Source organism: Sparus aurata, chromosome 15, assembly GCF_900880675.1.
Source record: "Sparus aurata chromosome 15, fSpaAur1.1, whole genome shotgun sequence".
NCBI classification, from domain to species: domain Eukaryota; kingdom Metazoa; phylum Chordata; class Actinopteri; order Spariformes; family Sparidae; genus Sparus; species Sparus aurata.
Window position 1 is genome coordinate 9598104 of NC_044201.1, and position 20353 is coordinate 9618456.

Genomic DNA, 20353 nt, shown 5'->3' on the forward strand with positions numbered 1-20353 from the left:
TTTCCTGGTGGTGCTATCTGTGTCTGCTAGTCCACACAGTGCCAGGTATCCACGTGTTGCCACAGGCGTGGGCTCATCAGGTTTGGTTGCGCTCACATTTTGAAAGTCTTTTTGTAGGAGGGTAGGGGTTTGATGAGTAGAGCTATTCAAAGCTTTCTTTGTTGGTGAATCATGAAGACTTTGGCTTTGAATGACTTCCATTTTATCGTGTTTGACTTGTGTAAGTCCTTCAAGGATGTTTTCCTTCCCCATTGTTGACATCTGTAGATGTGAAGTAGAATGGAAGAACTTATAAGTTACACTGTTACAGATACTACGACTGCTAAATAAATATTTGTAAATATTTAAAAACTATTACATTGAAATATTTGTAATTGTTAAAGGGTAACTCCACCAATTTGACACATAAAAATGTTTTTACAGCATTGCTGCATATGTTAAACAATATTAAAGCATAAAGCCTTTTTTGCCTCCAGAGGAAGCTGCCTGTTATATATTAAAATGCCTCCAGTGATATCACACAGTCTGATGCATTGTGGGTAATGTAGGAGTAAGGTTTTGAAAAGCAGTCCACTAACCTAGCATTGCATTACTTAAACACTGTTGAATTCATTATGAAAATTCAAAAACAATCTAAACCTGCTGCCTACATTACCCACAATGCAACGTAGCCACTGAGTGACATAGCTTCCTCTGAAGCCACAAAATGCTTTATACTATTTTCTTTGACATATGCAGCTGTTCTCACCAAAACCTGTAAACACACCCTAAAGTGTCAAATTTGTGGAGTTATCCTATAATAAAAATTATATTTAATTGCAGTCAATTGCTAAACTAACTTCATCCATACCTCTGAGGACATTTTCATTTTGGGCATCGTCCTCTGCGTCACTGTATGTTCCATCTTCAGCGGACCAGGCTCGCTGTCTCTGATGTAGTGATGACTGGTTTCAGTGACTTCCTGTTTGTTTGCCGTCTGGTTGTCAGCCTTCATCCTGACTCCTCGCGTCAGAAGCTTCTCCTGGAGAGTTTTAACCTCCCTGACGTACGACTCTATTTGGTCACGGAGAGATTTGGCTTCGCTGTCCTTTACCGTCAGTTTCCATTCACTCTCACTCAACAGCTGTTTGAACATCGCCGACTCGTTTGGCTGTTCATTGCGAAGGCTTTGCAAAGCGCTTATTGCTGAAGTGAGCCGAAGTTTGTCCTCCTCAAGTTGCACGATTTGTGATCTCGCCTTTGTGAGGTTGTGTCCGAGCTGTGTTCTCTCTTGCTGCAGTTTGTCCAGTTTGATCTGCAGTTGCAGCTGTTGGTCCGTTTGTTGCTTTGACACCACAGTAGTCTGATACAGTGTTTTATTCTGTCTGACATCTTGTCTGAAATTCTTGTTGAGCATCTCTGCTAATTCTGCGCTATGTTTTGACTTCTCACCTTCACTTGAGTTTTCAGACAGGAGCACAATCAACCTTTTCTCTATTTCAGTCTGCACTAGCAACAACTGCCTCTCATAGCCGTCCTTCTGAAGCTCTAATTTACTTTTCAACTCCTCTAGCATTTTCTTGCACTTCTCAAGCTGCTCCTCCATCTGCTGGGACGTCAGCTGAAGGACTGAGTTCTCTCTTTGCTTTTGGTCTGCCTCTGTTTGGGCGCGCTGCAGCTTTTCCTTCAGCATTCTGACTTCAGATCCCGACGAAATGCTTTTCTCTAGCGCCTCAGCTTTCTCCCTCTTAAGGATCAAGTTTTCATGTTGTAGATTCGATCGGGATCTGTCAGAATTAGACGTTACGTCTTTCAACGCTGCTTTACTCTTCTCAAGCTCGTTCTCTAGCTGCAATATTTTGGACTCTTTGGCTTTTCTGTCTCTGGTTTCTTTCAACAACTCATCTTTAGTTCTTTGGAGGGAAATGTTGAACTCTGACAGTTTAACATTCAAATTCTCTACTTTCCTCTCCGTTGCTTTCTTGTCGCTCTGAAGAGCATACATCTCCTGCTTTAGGGTTTCTGTAACCCTCTCTGAGCTGCTGGATAACCCTTTCATACTGGTCTTGTATTTGAAAAGCTCATCTTCCAACGCCTTCACTTTACTGAAATGTTTCTGACTCTCAGCATTTTCTTTCTGTAGTTCTGCATTTTTCGTCTTTAGCAACATGTTCAAATCGTTAATTTCAGCGTTTTGCATGTGGATCTTTTGATTGGCGGAATTCCTTTCAGCAAACACCGCCTGCAGCTCTGACTTTAGAGTTGCAATTTCTTTCTCGTAGTTGGCGATGTTTGACTTCAGCGTTTTGATTTTCTGCTCCAGCTCGGTCGTATTCCTCGCCTCCTCGCTGTAATCCTGCAGCTTCATCTGAAGCTCGTAGTAGGTCTGCGATTTCTTATTCAGCTCTTCCTCAATAATCCTAACCTGTGATTTGGTGCCCTCAGCTTGGGACTTGAAGATTTTAATTTGCTGATCCTTGCTGTCACTCTCCACCGTCACCTGATCAAGCTTAGCTCTGACGTTCTTCAGATTCTTTTCCATCTCCATATTTACCTGCTTTAACTCGTCCACTTTTTTCTGCAGCTGAGAAGCAACTAATTCACTCTTTTGGAGTTCTGCCTCAAGGCTTCTGCATTTGTGCTGCGACGCCTGCTCTACTGTCTTCATCAAGCTGTTTTCTTCCCTCGCTGCTTGAAGCTGCTGTTTCCAGCTCTCTAACTCTCTCTTTAAAGACTTGATCTTTTGCTCAGAAAACGATCTCTCCTTCTCTAATGACTCTGTTTGGATCTGAAGGCCTCTAACGTCACCCTCAGATGAGACGTTTATCCTTGTTAGCTCATTGCATTTAAACTTCAGCTGATCTATCACTGCCTGCTTGGAAGCGACCTCTTCTTCTAAGTTGCCAATCTTGTGATTATTGTCCTGCTCCATGGAGCTTTTCTTGTGCAGCTCTCCCTGAGTGATCTTCAGTTGCTCTTTAAGACCCTCAACCTCGGTGCTTTGGAAAAAGGTGTTTTGTTCCAGTGAGGACTTTGCTCTATTGAGAGCCCTCATTTCCTCTTGAAGTTGATTGACGGATCTCCTCATGTTCGCCGCTTCCTGCTGGAGATCCTCCGATTTCTGTCTCATGCTGTTCCTCTCACTTTCCATGTCCATCTGCAGCTTCTTCAGTCTGTTGTTGCTGTCGTCCAACAGCTTTTTGTAACTTTGTGCTTTCTCCTCAGCCATGTCTGCCTTCTTCTGGACCAGGACTAGTTCATCAACTTTCTGCTGCAGGGCTTCCGCCATCATGCTCTCATTTTCTCTCACTGTAGATGACCCAGGCTCACTGCTGCCTGTCGTCCGACTGTGAGATACCAAAGGCATCTGAGCCAGAACAATTTCTTTAGCCTGGACTTGAGTTTGCAGCTGCTCCTCTGTACCTTCCTCCACGTTTATCTTTCCCTGAAGTGCGGGTCTCTGTTTCTTCAAATCTTGGTCGTCATTTATTTTCTTTAAGAGCTCTTCTACTCTCCTCTGAGCCAGAGACAGCTTGGCCTCTGACTGCTCAATCAGCTGTTTAGCGTGACTTAATTCCTGCTCACTGGCATCTTTGTCTTTCATCGCTATTTCTAACTTGGTGCCATACTGATGAAAGTCGTGCTCCAGCTGCGATCGCTGGAAGGTGAGATCATCAATTGTCTTCTGTTGAGTTTCTACTTCTCCCTCCAGCTCTTCCAGCTGTGCTTGTCTCTCAACCAGCAGCGCCTCCTGCTCCTGGAGCCGCTGCTTAAGTTGACTAATCTCTACCTCCCCTGCAGCCCTTTGGAGCTCCACGCTCTCTGTCGTTTTTGCACTCTCGGCCTTGTCAAGAGCCTTTCTGCTCTATAATGCAAAAAAATAAGTCATCCACTGTTTCATGTTTCATTGGAAATTATCAAATGAATTGCAGGGATATTTACCGTCTTACCAGAATGCTGCAGGGACGTTAAACAACCTCTCCAGGAATTTGCAATTTTTAAGTCGGATTGAATTTTTTTTTTTTGGGTGAGCCATAAATATTTTGGAGGGTTAAAATATTAATATTCGTGTTTGACGAGAAAAATTACTTTACAGATTACTGTTATGATATTTGTCACTAATTTGCTTGTTGGTAACACCTTATCATAACCTTATAATAACTATTATTAATAAATGTAAAATGTATAGTTTATTCAGCTTTAGTTTAAAGTTATTTCACTATTAACAAACAATTAACAATTAAACAATTTTATAAACCATTTATTAAGAAATTGTTTATTGTAAAGTTGCAACTGATGTACACAAAATATCAGTGATAAATAGTTTATTAATAGTGAAATTACCGTCACGTAAAGTTTAACAAATTATACATTTACCATTTATTAATAATGGGTATTAAAAAGTGTTACCCCTCTGTCCTCTGACCCCAGCTTGATCCACTCATGGTTTCAACAAACAGGACTGAGAATACCTCTCAGCACCAGAATTTACAAAATACTACACAAACTCCTGGAGAGGTTTTTATTTTCCCACAGAACTGGCTCTTATATGAGAGAGGATTTTTATACAAAAAGTGTAAAAATCTCTCTCGTCCCAGCAAGCCACCGTCACCAGCAATACCTGTGCACGCAGACATGCTCTGTGTTTGCACATTTCCTTTGCTTCATCGGCGCAATGAAGCAAAGATCTTCACTCATTGTGGGCTATCAAGTGAAGAACTCAGAGCAGAGAAGGAGTAGAAAAACACAGGTGTATTTGTTTGGTGCATCATTTTACAATTTAAAGTGAAGAAATGAAATACCTGCAAGCATGATAGGTTAAACATCTACAGTACAGTACAGAGCCCCAACAGTCTGAAAGGTGATGCAAAAGCCACTGTAAATGCAGAAAAGCCAGGGAGTTCTTAAAATATGAATCTCTCACCTCCTCGTCTTCAGTTCTCTTCAGAGTTTCACTGGCGAACTTCACATACTGCGTCATGAGAGTCACTAGAGCAGTGTAGCGGGTTCGGAGATCCATAAACTGTGTGAAAATGGCAGAGAAAAGCGCGTATATCATTAAGATGTACTCTGCATAGAGCAGAGCTGGACTGGACTTAAAGTTAAATCTCTGTTTTACCTCCTGCTGGATGGCATCAGAGGAGCTGTTCATCCTCCGTTTCTTGAGAGGGGATTTGTGTTGGGAGTCGACCATCGCTCTGAAGGTCATCAGCTGGAGCTCATAATCCTGACAAGAGATTCATGGGGAAAGTTTACAAGGTTGTTTCTTTCTCAACGACAGCAGTTTTCACTTAGGACCTTCAATCAGTGTTGACATGACAAAGGTGGGAAAGACAGCTAAATTCACCTTGACGGCAGATGAGTACTGCTCTGAGTACTTCTGACACTCATCAATTCTGCTCTGTTTGTGTTCAATCTCCGCAACAAGGACCTGAAAAAGACATTCTTTTAATACGAATGTACACATCCATGAATATAATCTTCCAGTGAGGAAGTGAACTGTTCTCCTACCTTCTGTTTGTTTAACAGCTCGGCCAGTGCTTTGCTGTCCTCGGGTTTGTTTTCTTGGGCCTTCAGCTGTGCTGCTTCCATTTCTCTGACCCATTCATCCAGACTGCTGTAAGAGTCTCTGTAGTGTTTCAGAGATTTGCTGATACCATCCAGGTCGCGAAGCCTGAAATTGAGCGAGTGTTACCAATGAGCATCACTTGCACTTTTAATACTTCGACAGAGAAAGTCATCTGAAGAGTTTTATTAAGACGAACCTGCTGTCAATCTGAGAGTGAATGTTCTGCCATCTCTCACTCAGCTGATCGGCCTTCTCTTTGTGCCAGTCGAGGTCGAAGTCGCGCTCGTTGTGCGTCTTGAACATGCGGTCGCTGATGACTCGTGCTTTCTGCAGCTCGTCCTCCATGTCGTGGAACACCTCCTGCTTCTCGTCGATCTCCGACCGCCATTGCTATAAACAGAAGGAGGACCCGTCACTCAAAATGAGCCAATGACGTCGCCAGTGTTTCTAAAATGTAGAATCCTGCGAGGTTTTACCTTAAGTGTCGATATGACCGACTCAATGGACTTGACGTCAGAGTTCATGGCATCTTCCTCGTACAGTTTGGACTCGTAGGACTTAACCAGCGCCTCTGCACTCTGGCTGTGCTTCACCACCAAGCTCACTGTTTTCAGTCTGCAAAACACAGAGAACATGTATTTAATTCAGATACTTTCGGTTCAAATATCTAACGAGGAAAAACATCTAAATCAGGGTGTCTACAGGTGTCAGGCACTTATATTTAATGCCTCTCAGGACCTTTTGAATATAACTTCAAAGCAAATTTAAGAGTGATTTTTTGATTAGTCATCTTCAAGCATTGCAGGTGAGTATAAAAGGTATGCAGTACAGTATGTCTGTGGTCTCATGCAGGGGTAGACTTTGACTCAAGAAGAAAAAGAAAACAATGAAAAGATGGATGAATGATATTAAATACAATGTTTATGGCCATTAAGACCAATTTAAGTAAATATAAGTTTATTTAATCAAATTAATCTGAGATACATTCAAATGTTGCATGGACCTATAGAAACCCTGTAAACGATTGCTTCTAGAAAAAGAGGGGATCGTCTTACTTGTCCATATAAATGGAGGACATGGAGTACACTTGGCTCATGCTCTGAACGAGGACGGTGAGTTCAGAGGAGAGCGTCGGCACAGAGGGAGAACCCGCAGCCTGTCTGAGGAACAGCTCACACTTCTCCTTCATGACGTCGAGGTCCTCCTTCAGTTTGTTCAGCTCCGCCGTCTTCTTCTGCGGGACGACACATAGAAACCAGCATGAAAATGACATCGCCGTTGAGTCCTTGAATCCGTTCAGTGATCACCGATGCCCCCATGTGTACCTCATGCTCTGTGATGCGCTGCAGACTCTGCTCAAGGTCGTCCCTCTCCAGTGGTGTGCGGAGTTGCCTGATCAGGTGCTCCTCGTGGGCCTCCAGGTGCATCCGGAAGTTGCGTATTTCTGAGATGTAATGATTGTAGACCGACTCCTCGTGTTCCTCTGTTCGTGAGAAAGATGTAATCAGTACAAATAATATAATATAAGAGGATAAAATATGACAGCGACAGGGTGGTTTTGTTTGTTTTTGATAACTAGCCGACGTTAAAAAGGTTGCCTTCATTCCAAAATCACAACTGCTTCATAATGAAATGTGACACTACTCGGCCGACATGTAGTCACAACACATTGACCAACAGCCGCACGAGTCTGCCTCTAGGTGGCATCATCAGCACAGTATAAGGCCAAGTAGGACCTATTGCAATGCAGTCAAATGCATGTACTCTGCTAAGGTGATGTCATGCACAAACAAGAAAAAAATGGTTAAAATAAGTATAATATATTTGTCCCTGTTTATCTACAGAAGCGTGTGTAACATCACAACATAATACATCAAATGCTCCACCCTATTTAAAACCCATAAGCTCACGTTAAAAACAACCCAGTGTTTTCTTTTCACTCGCAGCGAAGCCAAACATCAGCTCAAAATGTCTTCTTAATTCAGTCAAAAAAAAGAAAAACCCAACATAATTCCAGAAGGCATTAAGTTAAGGCTTAACAGGCTTATGGTGCCATGTGTTTCCCTCACGATGTTGTGTTCAATGTACACCCGCAGCTCTTTGTGTGTGGGGGGTGGGGGCAGGAGAGGAATGTGGGCCTTGCCTCTTTCTGCAGATCTCAGCAGTTCCTGGTAGTACTCCTTGCAGGCCACGACGTCTCTCTCCAGCTGGTTACAGTCTGCCACCGTGAACACCTCGGACTCCTCGCTATCCTCCAGGAACTCGTCGAAGTGGGACTGCAGGTTGCTCAAGACCTGCTGGTGCTCACCGGGTAACATGGTCTTTATCTGTAGCGGTTAGAGGGACGAAAGTGGAAATAAGACAAAGATGCACTTTGTATTTGTCCTCACGTGATTATGAGCTGGTGTTGAAGGGTCTAACAAGGGGAAACATGGTGATTCGAACGCACCGAGGACACATTCCAGTTGCGGATGGCTCGTATGTCGGCCATGAGGTAATGCCACGACACCACGCTCTTCATGTTGATGTGGGAGTGGTGCCACAGTGCCAGGACGTTCTGGTACAACTGCTCAGTTCTGCAGGAGAAGGAAGAGACATAAATAATTCATCCAAACAGGTTAAATCATGGTACGTGTTTGGTAAAAGCTATTTGAACTCAAAATAACATTTCAAATGAAGCCTCGCCTTGTAGCCATGTCAACGGCCTCTTTGTTGGGCGGGGGCACAGTGAAACACACGGAGGGCACCATGGCCTCGTTCCCTGCCGGGTTGATGACCTTCCACTTGGCTCGGTGGGAGTTGTTGGCCAACACGCACTCGTCCTCTTTATAGATGGTAATCTGAAAGAGTTGTGATAGAGACACAGATTAGATTTACTATAAATCTTGAATAAATTGAGATTAAGGGTATTAAGGACACTACAGGGAGAATTTGCCTCCATAACATGTCTGTCCAAATTACACACTTAGGTGAGTATTACCCCCACCAGGGAGGTCATGTTTTCGCCAGTGTTCATTTGTTTGTTTGTTGGTGTGTCAGCAGGAAACTACTACACGGATTTCAACGAAATCTAGATGGAGCACGGGTCGTGGCCCAGAATAGACCTCATTACCTTTCGGTGCGGCTCTGGAAAAAGGGATGGATCCAGGTATTTTTTTCTTACTTTCTTTAACATCATGAGATAGGGTGTTTTTCCATATTTTCAATCATTTATCTGGGGACAATGCATGTTTTTGCAGAGTTCAGCACTGGATGGCTGTTTGCACATTTGTTGTTGGAAGTGTACGTGGTTTTACAAACGCTGGCTTTCTGTGTATGCCACGATACATACGTGGAGGGGGACTCAAATGCGGTGCAACGAGGCGCAGAGGACCTCAGCGTACCTCTATCTGACGATAATCGCAGATGGCTTTAACGGGGATGGAGGATCTCAGAGGGCTGTCGGGGTTCCTGGGCTTGAGCTGCACAATATTCTTGGCCCTGCCCACTAACCCAGCCACAGTGCTGCGGTACTGAAGAAGCTGCTCCTTCTCATCCTTGATAACAAAAGGAAAAATGTTGTTTTGTTCATTCTTATTTACAATATCCACACACACACACACACACACACACACTTCATATCTTCCTATCAGTTTACCATGGACTCCTGAATGAGATCCTCCAGCCTGTGTAAGCTGCTCGTTCGATCACAGCTGTATTTTCTCTGAATGGCATCTTGCAGGCTCTTAAGGTAGTCTATTGACTCTTTGGCATCGCTGAAAAACTGCACAGGGGTAGAGAGGGAGATGTTAGACGTGACGACTTCAAAAAAAAAATAAAATGCCAACACAGGCAGCGGCTCACCTCAAAATAAACGGCATTCTCCTTGAGATGCTGTTCTACACACGAGCAGAGCTGCAGGATCCAGCTCCACTGAGTCTGCATGGCAGCTCTGTACGCCTAGAGGAGAAACACAACAACACCCAGGTTTGATTCTGGAAAATTACAAGACTTACTTGATCTTTTAATCATTGTGGGAGCTGAATGCAGGGTGGAGACACCATCACATTATTATACTGACCGCAGAGCTGAGCATACAAAAAAAGAGCTTACTTCAATGGTGAGCCGGGCCGGGTGGCTCTTGATCATGAGGCGCTCTGCCTTGTCCTGCACAGACTTGATCGCTTCCTCCTTTTCATCCAGCTCCCTCATCAGGTCCTGTGTGGAAGACATAAAGCTGAGTATCTCTGGCATCCAGCGGTGGAAAAGCGCCAGTCGCTCCATCTTCTCACACAATCTCATATCCTGTCTCACAGTGCTCAGTATGAAACTAATCACTCAGGCAACAATACACAAATCCCTCAACTCGGAGTATTGTTCCATTTAATGACGCCGCTGTAACGCAGCCAAACCTCAACAACCACAAAGTGTCTGAACAAGCCCGTGTTATTCCGTCTGCACTGTAGATTTCAAGGTTTACAGTTCATTAAAGGGCTCACCGCGTGGTAGTCTCTTTTCTTGGAGATGCTGCTGTTGCGATCGCTCCAGTCGAAGGCCACCTCCTCTTCCTCCTTCTCGTTCAGCCAGATGAGCTCCTGAGTGGCCTGCGACACGAAGTCGAGCAGGCTCTCCAGGTGGCTCTGTCGCTCTCGAGAGCAGCTCTGAAAGGAACGGGCACCATTCATCAACGCACATCCATCGTTTAGAGAGTTTATGGCAGCAAAGTTTTAGATTACCGATCACTTACCAACAGCCGCTCGTACTGCTTTTCTAGTTTGTTGAGTTTGTCTGAATAAGTTAGCTTCAGGGGCATGTTCATCTGAATCTGAGGGAAGAAAAACATGCTTTGGTTCCTTTCATCTATTCAGAGAGTTAAAATAGGGTTAAGGCTGCAAAGACGAGTCAACCGAAAAATGTAGTTGCCAACTATTTTGATCAACGATTCATCATTTCAGTAACTTTTTCATTAAGTACCATTTTCTGTATTTCTTTGTAATTTGTGAAGGTAAATTAAGAGTCTTTGTGTTTTGAAATGCTGTAAGACAAAAGAACCAAACTGAAGATGTCACTTACAGCTTTGGGAATTTAGGTTTTAGATTATAAAACAAAACAGGGAGGAAACTCCTAAACGCTTACCTCACTCAGTTTGGCATCTTTAAGACTCATCTGAAATTCTTCGATGGCTCTGTGCACGCTTTTGTGGTTCTCTAAATGCATTTCCACACTTGGCAAATCTGATCCCCACTCTGAACGATCCAGCTGCACCTTTAAAATTAACACACACAAAAAAAGAAATTTATTCAAATCTCGTACACTGATTCAAGGCGACAGTGGATTTTACAGAAACTGATGGTGACGTCTCACCTGCATCTCTTCCACCCAGTTCAGGAGGTCCTGGACAAACTTCATGTTGACCTCCTCCTCTGTCATGTTCTGGTCTGCCAGTGAGGATTTCAGTAAGGGCTTGCGGATCTGCATGTGTTTCAGTTGCCTGAGGCTGCCCGGGTCCATGCCGCCGCCGCCACCCATATAGCTCTGGACTGTAGTGGGCTGCATGCCGGGGGTCAAGGCGGGGGTCAGGGACGGGGTGAGGCACGGTGTAAGGCTAGAGGTGAATGTGGACCCAGGGGTGCCTAACCCTCCTGGGGTGAGTGCAGGAGTGAGGGCTGGTGACAGGCTTGTGTTGATGTTCTGCGAGAAGCCGGAGTTCAGGCTTTGTGTGATGCCTGAGATCATCATTTTGGTTTGTTCCGTCGTCAGGGTGCGACCTTTACTGTACACGGAGGAGCACTCAGATCTCAGGGCGAGGAGGTCGTCCCGGAGCTTAGATACCCTGAAATCAAACAGGAACAACAATATGACATGGATCGAAGCAACGGAAAAATCCAATCTGTTGCATTTTTTACAATTTTTTATCGGACGTTCATTTATATTATGCACACTTGGATTACACCCACATGCGTCAAGACATTTCAAAAAAAGGAAAAGAAGAACTATTCACAGCGCGGCTAAGAAACCTACAGTATCAACAATGGTGACATCATGAGCATCCACATAGACAAAACTCCTCTAAATAAAGAATCTAAAGGAAATAAAATCAAAGCAAAAAAACACCTCAAAAGAAAGAGGTGTTAGTATTGGCCTACTTTCCGGCTAAATCAGTACAGCACTTTATCACTATACAATCACAGGAGCCCATCGGGTTGAAAAATATGTCCTTCTATACGCAGTTCAGCTGTTCTTTTCTCCATTGAGAACACGTTTATTAACCTGTTTTGTAATATATAGTGGGTGGCATGGTTTTGAGCCAAGATAAAGCTCTTTTGTTTCAGGTTTTTTGCCAGCGGTAACAGGATATGCAGGCTCCAGACTGATTGTCACACTGGTTGCACAGGAAAACAGGAAAAACATAATGTGCAAATGCATGTTTTTCTTCATTTCGTTTACACACAACACATTTTTTTTTTAAATATCATAAAAGGCCCGGTGATAAATCAGGGTTCAAACTGGAAAAGATTCCTGTATGTATCCCTTTCACAGTATGACCCAATTTTGGACAGTCCTAAAAATGTTTCAGATCTCCAAACTGTCTATCTCTGGCACAAATTTGTTTTTATTTGGTCATAATTTACAAAAAATAAAAATAGAGAGTAAAAAAACTAAATGTTGGTTCCGCATCATTGTGTTTTTCAAGAGGATGTACTCTGTACCTTTGCACGAGTTGATCTGCGAAGGGGAATTTCCCATCCAGGAGAATCTGGATGTCCACCACTTGCTGTCTGAGGATGTTCTCGCACTCCAGAAGGTAGCCGGCGATCTCGGCTTCATGTAGGAACTGAATACCAGACTCCAGACGTTTTGCATCCTTATCAGGGGAAACACAGAGGCCCAAGCTCAAGACAAATACTAAACAATCCGTGCTGTTTGATCACCACTTAACCTCAAGTGAAAACTCACAGACTGCAGTGCGATTCTCGCCAACGCCAGCTTGTCCTCTCCGTTCACGCAGTCCCGCTGGACCCTGTTGGCGATCTGCTGCAACATCTCAAGCCTGCAAAAACAAAACGGTGGAACTGTTACTTCACAGCTGTTATCGCTTTAACAAAGACAAAAAACCAACCGCAACCGGAGCATCACCTGGATCCGTAGGCAATGCTGTTATTGAGAAAGATAGAGCTGTTGATTTGCAAAGGCTCGGTGTCATTGGAGCACAAACTGTTGAAGCTGCTGTTGCTAATAGACGACATCCCGCTCAGATAGGCCATCTTACTTCGCCGCTGCTGCTACCTGCAGCACGCTCAAACAATCACTGTCACATTTCTCATCCTAATGGCCCCTCTGGAAGGGTCCCGGCCTCGAGCACGCCTAACTGAGGGAGCCGCCTTCGACTCACCCATATTTATAGCAGAGCAGCCAGGTGAAGGGGCGTTGTAAACTGAATCCCACCCCGGAATAATGTGCTGCCTTCGGGGATAAAAATCAAACAGCAGGTTGAGACAGTACACCTTTATACCAGCTGACACTGTATAAAGCGCTGCCAAAAGGGCTGGATGGCTCTCTGAAAGTTTTCACCACACCCAACATTAATAACGCTGTGTTTATACAACGTGAAGGCAGGGATGGAGAAGTCCAAAAAAAAGAAAAAAAAGAAAGACATTCAAGCTTCCATAGCAGTGGGATCGACTGCAAACAAACACGCAGAACACTAGCTAAAGTTGAAAAACTTGACTGAGCTTGTCATGAGAGAACAGTCACTCTTTAATACATCAGAAAATGTCTCCACTGAGGCATTCACTACGAAATACTACTAAAGTCTGCTGGTTTTCCTCCATGCCTCCACATGACTCTGTTCAAGGCAGGATATCGGCTGGATCTACAGCAGGAGTAATGGCAAGCACTAACTCCTACTATATATGTGCATAGTGTGCATGGTGAAGAGGGTTGTAGTCAGGAGAAGTCAGCAAAAGGTCAGAGAAGCGAGCTGACAGAGCAACAAGTTTGTTGTCTTCATGCCAACGGTTTGATAAAATATACACACCCTATATGATATCATGCTTCAAAACTGCTCCTGCTTTCTGTCCTAATGTGAATATTCAAGCTAACAGTGTGTGAGCGCCTAACCTCTGAATTTAACGAGTCATGCTTATCGGTGTGGTCTGATGACGAGAGACGGTAGGGACCACAGTGCGCACATGAAAAACAACTTCTCCAACCGTTACTGTCTTCGTGTGATTGGAGAGGCCTGGGTGTGGTTCGCTCACACCTGACCCATGGCTGGCTGTGATGGGAACCTCTGGGGACGTCTGTATCTCGGGCTTCATCAAAGTTTATAAAGGACCGGCCGCGGCTGCAGTAACTCCAGTCACATCCGCACCGCTTTGATCTCTGAAGTCACTCACTACTCAAGTATACTTTTCAGAGGGCGCTTTTGCAAACCTTTCACGTTATCTGCATGTTTTGCTAATCCCTCGATCATGCATGAAAAGCACAAACAAAGCTCAGCCTTATCAAATGCAACAGCGCGGTAAATCTGATCAAGAAATATTGAGCGCATCAGCTGATGAATATGTTGATAGGAATCAAATCGTGGCGGGCGACGCGCCTGTGAGGGGGTTTCTATCTTGACATCAACGCTGATCCCCGTCTTCAGTTTCAGCGGAGACATTGGTCGGCTTGTAATACGATGCATGAGCGCTCCGCCTGCACCGACCTCAGACACTGTTGTGCTGAGTCATGTAGCATATTTGCTCCTTTATCTGGCTACCTTTTTGAAAAGCTCATGACAACAATAATTTTTGCAAACGCTCACACGTTTTGTCATATAAAACACCAGCTGCGTGTCTCTTCAACACTCTTAAATGGTGACTTTTGGCTGAGAAGTAACCGGTAATATTAGGCAGTAAAGGCTATAAAGATTAGACATTTAATCCCTTTATGCCGAGCCAGGCATGACAAAGTGTTAATACGCTCAGTGGCTGCACATACCTTTCCACCTCAGGCCTCAGGCTCTTCTCCCGCTCCAGCATGGCAACAATTAATTTACCCCATTCCTTCTCCACATCGTTCGGGTGGTGACCCGGGGGCAGCTGGATACGTCCAAACTCGATCCACATCTGTCGGCCAAACAGAGACTTGTTACCACTGCAGTGTGTGGGACTAAAACCATCAGACCGACGTGCTGTCGTTTTGTGCATTTGCATACCTCGAGCATTTTATAGAGATCTTTGATTTTTGTCTTCTCGTTCTCTTTCTGCGGGATTTCGTGCTCTTTAAACTGCAGATACTGTGTGTAAAGTGCCTGTGAAAGGAAGCAGAGGTCAAAGTGAGAGACGCGGTTTCAGGTGAAATCTCTCTCGGCACACATCCGCACTCTCTCTTCGTCTTTGAAACGGCCGCATAAAAGCACCTTCGCCGATAACAGCTATCGACTTCATGCAAGCAAAACGGATGCCGCTGCTCTCTCGAGTCCATCAATACCTCCACGAGTGTCGGTTACAGCAGACAGATGCTGCACGTGAGTTATCTAAAGCAGATAGTTATCCTTCACCTCACCGACGATTTATGCTGTCTGTAAAACGAGACCGTCGAAGCACAACTCACGCAAAACAAAGCAAACAATAAGGATTCAAATCCCTGAGTACCTTGATTTCCACAGGGTTGTTGGGGAATGATCTGTCTGACATTATGGCCACATTGTGTTTGATCCACTGGCTGAGGTATTTGATCATGTTCTGGTACTCCACCCATTTGATATCAACATCCTGTTCAGAGAGAGAGAGGGATCATCAGCAATAAAGCACTTCTCAGCACTTGGACTGGGTGGACTTCCACTTACATTAGGGCTGATTCCATCAACGCCGTCGGCTACTTTGGGGAAGGCGTCGTACAGAGTTGAGACGTACGTGATGACTGATTTCTCATCCGGAGACTGAACATCTACGTCTGAGGAGGGAGGTAAAAGCCAGAATGGTCACGAATGCAACACATGACAGACAGCTAGTACAAAACCCAAGCTTCCCTTCTACGTGATTTATAGCACAGAGAGTGGGGCTCACCCTCGGGGTCCAGGAGTCGGGCCACACCCAGCTGCTCCGCTAAACCAAACGCATGCTCCAAGTTTGATCTGTTGGTCTGCGTCGACACGCGGCTCATGTCAACCATGTCCGGCCTGCACGAGAGAGAAAGAGAGATTGTAAAGACACAAAAAAAACAAAACAAGGCGTGACGACTAAAAAAACGGGCAGTTCCTTTAGCGTTACATTACCTGTATTTATGAATGATGGCGTTAAATAGCCTGCCGTCCCTCCAGGAGGTTGTGAAGTTGTCACATCGTACACCTACGTAGCCCTCCGTTATCTGCTTGGACCAAAGCAGCAGCCTCTCCTTGGCCGTCATGTCCTCGGACTCCCCCGTCACGTGGATCTCCGAGATCTGTCACGATAAAAAAAAACATTTAAGATGTTAAATATAAGTTGCACCAACGTGGAATGACCAGTTGTGGAGGCCTGGCCTGATATTATAGTGTGAGAATAGAAAACACCCGTCATCTTATAGTATGCTTATTGTTTATTTCATGTCGCAAATCCCACTCTTTACGCTCATATTCTTTGTCATTTTGATGGTGCTTTGAGGTATTTGAGGCATGAATATTTGCATTATGTCAACCAAAAAAAAACGTGAACGTGACACAGAGCGAGGTTATCCCAAAAAGCAAGACGAGTCATCTGGACATGAAACAACTGACTTATTCATATCCAGATGATTGAGTTTGGACCTATCGCACAGGCCCGCCTTGAAATATAATGCGGTCAAATGTAATGACACCACAAACTAAAATCTTTGTTCAAACAAAGATTCTATTTTCTGTAGAAAAAAATCTTATAGAAAAAAGATTACAAGAGTTCTTATAATGACAGTTAAAGGATATAATGTAGTGAGGGAACATCCTTTAGTAACGTTCCCTGAAACTTATTCAATGTGTCTTGAAAGTCACTAAATATCCCTTCAAAGAATTCCACATTACAGCCGTCAGGGAACATTCTGGGAACTTTAAAGGAAATGTCCTTATACCAGGGGGAACGTTCTCAGAACAAATTTATGGCTGGGATGTATTTAATTTCTTAACACTGATGCGTGAATGAGGTTAAAGTTTCCTTATCTGGTTCACTAACAGCTCTGTTCGCACTTTAATCATGTGAAGTGGCAGCAGGCCCGGAAGAGTGAGATAGAGATGTGTAATAAACAGTTTTACAACATTGCATTCTGATGATGGAGATGACGCTAAACAAACAATGCCACCTCACAGGCTGAGCTCCGCAGCGCTGTTGTAGCACAGGTAACCCTGGTTTCCCGACCAACCAGATCGGAAACAACCATTACAGACATAATTCTGCCAGACAGCACATGTAACACATGTCGAAACTTTCCATATGACTGAAAACGTTCTGCCACGACACGGTCTGTACAAAGAACAAGAACAGAGAAACACAAGGCTGCAATCAATCATCCATCAATCAATCAAACTCTATTACATCCTGCACTCGGTGATGAAAACAACAGTTAAAAACAGAAACAGGCACACAGAACACAAGAGCTCTGCCCGGATCAACACAGACGCAAACGTCACCATCCTCAAGAAAACAAATTCCAACTTCCGCACAGCCTCAAACATTTATACAGCCCAGTCGAGGCAAGTATGGCCAGAGTTTAACGGGCATGCAGCCACCAAAACAAAGGTTGACTTCATCCTTTTAGTCCTGCTGGGAACAGAGAGAAAAAGGATGATCTGGTCTCAAAAGAACACACTTAGTGAAACAATCAAAGAGCTGAACTTTACTGCACATGTGAAACTTAGAAAAAACAGTTGTTTCTACTGAGAAGGCTGAGGTTTACAGACCGCACATTCAAAAGGATAAAACAGATTCAATAAGAGCAACAACAACAACATCAAAAGATTGTAGGGTTTTTAAGAGGAAAAAAAGGCACTGCTGTGCCTTTTTACAAACAATATGACTATTATCTGTCAATTACTGTCCAAAGACGTTTGCAGTTATCCATCAGATTGATTTCAGACCGCTGCCACATGACAGCTTATCTCAAAAGGAGGAAGATATTTCCTCACATCAACAATCACAGGACAGGAGCCTGTTCATCTCTCCAAAACTGACAAATCCCACAGAAACGTCTGAAATCTAAGATACAACTTTTGTTGATTCTGTCAAAAATGATCGCTCAAGCAAAACAAAACTTATCTCACTTGGTTTCCACTGAAAAAGTTGCTTTTCCATTACACATGTGAATGATTTCCTTGTTTAACTATTGTTTGGGCAATGACACATACTGTTCCTGTTTATGCACACAGATGAGCAGCACAGAAATCTGATGATGCTGCCAAAGTACATTTTACATTCTTTTCTGCACAGGTCATGCTTGTGCTGTAGGAATGCATTCTGTAACACATGATTATTGAGTCAGTGGCTGCGTCCACTTGTCCGGACTTTACGGCTCTTGCCCCTCACAGACTTGACGTGACGTGATTACCTCACAGTACGTACAACTGAAGTCCACAAGTCCAGAGGGTGGACATTTGGACTCGGCCAAAGCGTCTCCAAGAATGACCTTGAACACTGTCAGAAAGACACCCCGATGATAACATAACGCTCTACACACAGCGGGCCATGCTGATGAGCACTTTATAGTGGGGAGCAAGTCTAATGAAGAGATGACTCGGGATGATTTAATGCATGAATACATACAGGAGGTATCATTAACTCTGACAATTAACAAGCTACTTTCACTTTATGTGATTCGTTCACACTTAACATATAATCAGTTAAAGAATGTTAATTCATGCTGTAGAGAGCTCGAGTACAAACACATTAATTGATATGTCACCAAATCACCTGGATTCAAGTTACATAAAACTTTATTTCAGGCCCAATTTATTGGCTCAGCCTCTGTGAGGCTGAATAGCATCTTTTCTAATAGAAATTAGGGAAGCACAGTATATATAAGATGGATATGTATAATTGGATATATATAATTGGAAAATGTATATCATCAGCTATTTATGTATCAGTGAAATTACAGTCGATAACAGTCAACTTTCATTGACCTAATAAGCACAGTATTTACAGATTCAAATATAGTGGGTCGGTGTTTGAGCCTTGAAAGTTGGTTTGAGATTAGCCAATAAACACAGAACAAAAAGAAGGAGAGGGCGAAGAAGAAAAAGAAGCAGAAGACAAAGAAGACGAGGACTGAAAAGAAGAAGAAGAGGACAAAGAAAGGGAAGACGAAGAAGATGAAGGAGTTTTAACACAACAAGTCTCATAAGAGCTGTGGAATATTTAATCATCCATCTTTACTAACAAGATCTTAACCTTCCTTATCCTCAGTTGTAAACTTCTTTTTAAAATATAAAAAAGTTGTCAGATGTCGTTTTCAGTTATCAGTCTTAGTATCGGAATTGAGAAGTTGGTAATTATTGGTTATTGGCTTTAGATGAAAAAAATCCATACTGTCCAATACTAGAATCTGCCTGGGGGCATCAGATGCTAATATCTACATTCTAAACATAAATACAGTTACATAAATGAAGTTTTATGAAATTGAAATCCAGGTAACTTGTATATGTTTTAACTGTGATCACATAAAGTCAGAGACTGGACCATTTGTTCATATTTAGCAAAAGGAATTGAAATATCATATTGATATTGATATCGATTCAAACATTCAATCATCGCGAGTCATGTATTAGTTAATAACTACTCAAGCGTATGACTTGTACCCTTATTATAAAGTGCGACTGCTGAATTACACCCCCGCACCTCTATAAATAACAGGTTATAAGTTTACCTCCCGTTGGGTGGAAATACACTTGGCAGGAGCCGGAAGATGTTCTTCGTAACCAGAGCAGGTGGAGGCCCTCCGTCTCCTCCTCCTGTGGGCCTGAGAGCCCCATATAATCTTGGCAAACGTTTCCTCGCTCCCGGGTCTGTCATTACCCCTCAGAGTCCTCAGCATGTGCTCCACTGCTCCAAAGCTAACAGCCCTCCTTAACTGACGTCGTATCAGCTTCTTCGCCAGCAGACCATCCTTAGCCGGGGCACCTCTGGAGGTTGTGCCGTGAAGCTTTGCTTCTACAGCGAACCGGCTTCTGTCACCGTCCGTCTGCTCTGAAAACCTTCCCGACCTGTAAACTAACCTCTTGCTGATTTGATTACTGGGATCTCTAAGGATTAAAACTGGTACCTCTCCGACATAGACACCCCTGCTGAGGCTTTCTTGCCTGGATAGGTGTGTCTCCACCTGTGAAGGTTTATCCAGCTGTACTTGGGGCTCCTCAGTGTTCCCATCCGGGCCATGTTGAGGCTCTGCACCACTGCAAATGGCCTCGCTTGTAACAGCCTCACTTCCAGGACTCCTGGGAGATACAACAGGCTGAAAATCCGCTGATTTCCTCTTCTTCCTCTGAAAATAGCGGCGACCTTTGAGCTCTTTAGATTCGGGCCTCAGTGGAGCTTTCTTGGGATCGACATAGCATTCTTCTTTAGGTCCTCGAACACAGCCACAGATGTTTCCCATGGCTGACAGTCGTACACTCGCTTACCCATGGACTGTGCCGAGCTCCCAACAGCGAGCCTTTTTCAGTAACCAGTGAGCTCCACTCGGTCTGCCGAGTCACTATCCCAGAGACAGAAAGTCATTTTCAGACGGTGCAGCGGCAGACAACCCGGCATCCGGAGATAAAGCTCCACTCAGATCAGAGATTTCCTTTCATTGACTCCCAGCTGAGAACTGGTCACACTCTGGCTCTCTCCCTCG

The 20353-nt window shown here is 43.9% G+C and overlaps 1 protein-coding gene across 20 annotated transcripts in view; it reads right to left on the reverse strand.

The window, feature by feature from the left end:
- The window catches only part of LOC115596343 (dystonin-like), a 118665-nt gene that overhangs the window by 59937 nt on the left and 38375 nt on the right, over nucleotides 1-20353 (reverse strand). For 19 of the 20 annotated variants that reach the window (XM_030441351.1, XM_030441350.1, XM_030441333.1 and 16 more), the window contains 27 exons: nucleotides 15792-15958; nucleotides 15583-15695; nucleotides 15363-15469; nucleotides 15169-15288; nucleotides 14730-14825; nucleotides 14513-14640; nucleotides 12485-12578; nucleotides 12238-12392; nucleotides 10892-11360; nucleotides 10664-10792; nucleotides 10275-10352; nucleotides 10027-10188; nucleotides 9641-9745; nucleotides 9392-9487; nucleotides 9186-9311; nucleotides 8932-9084; nucleotides 8234-8388; nucleotides 7998-8124; nucleotides 7692-7875; nucleotides 6874-7031; nucleotides 6604-6782; nucleotides 6025-6163; nucleotides 5745-5938; nucleotides 5491-5653; nucleotides 5327-5410; nucleotides 5099-5206; nucleotides 4904-5002 (listed from right to left, as the gene is read on the reverse strand). In XM_030441351.1, coding sequence (XP_030297211.1) covers nucleotides 4904-5002; nucleotides 5099-5206; nucleotides 5327-5410; nucleotides 5491-5653; nucleotides 5745-5938; nucleotides 6025-6163; nucleotides 6604-6782; nucleotides 6874-7031; nucleotides 7692-7875; nucleotides 7998-8124; nucleotides 8234-8388; nucleotides 8932-9084; nucleotides 9186-9311; nucleotides 9392-9487; nucleotides 9641-9745; nucleotides 10027-10188; nucleotides 10275-10352; nucleotides 10664-10792; nucleotides 10892-11360; nucleotides 12238-12392; nucleotides 12485-12578; nucleotides 14513-14640; nucleotides 14730-14825; nucleotides 15169-15288; nucleotides 15363-15469; nucleotides 15583-15695; nucleotides 15792-15958 — 3888 coding nt within the window. Of the gene's footprint in view, nucleotides 1-4903; nucleotides 5003-5098; nucleotides 5207-5326; nucleotides 5411-5490; nucleotides 5654-5744; nucleotides 5939-6024; nucleotides 6164-6603; nucleotides 6783-6873; nucleotides 7032-7691; nucleotides 7876-7997; nucleotides 8125-8233; nucleotides 8389-8931; nucleotides 9085-9185; nucleotides 9312-9391; nucleotides 9488-9640; nucleotides 9746-10026; nucleotides 10189-10274; nucleotides 10353-10663; nucleotides 10793-10891; nucleotides 11361-12237; nucleotides 12393-12484; nucleotides 12579-12664; nucleotides 12871-14512; nucleotides 14641-14729; nucleotides 14826-15168; nucleotides 15289-15362; nucleotides 15470-15582; nucleotides 15696-15791; nucleotides 15959-20353 lie in introns of those variants that run through there. The other variant, XM_030441349.1, reaches the window with a different exon arrangement.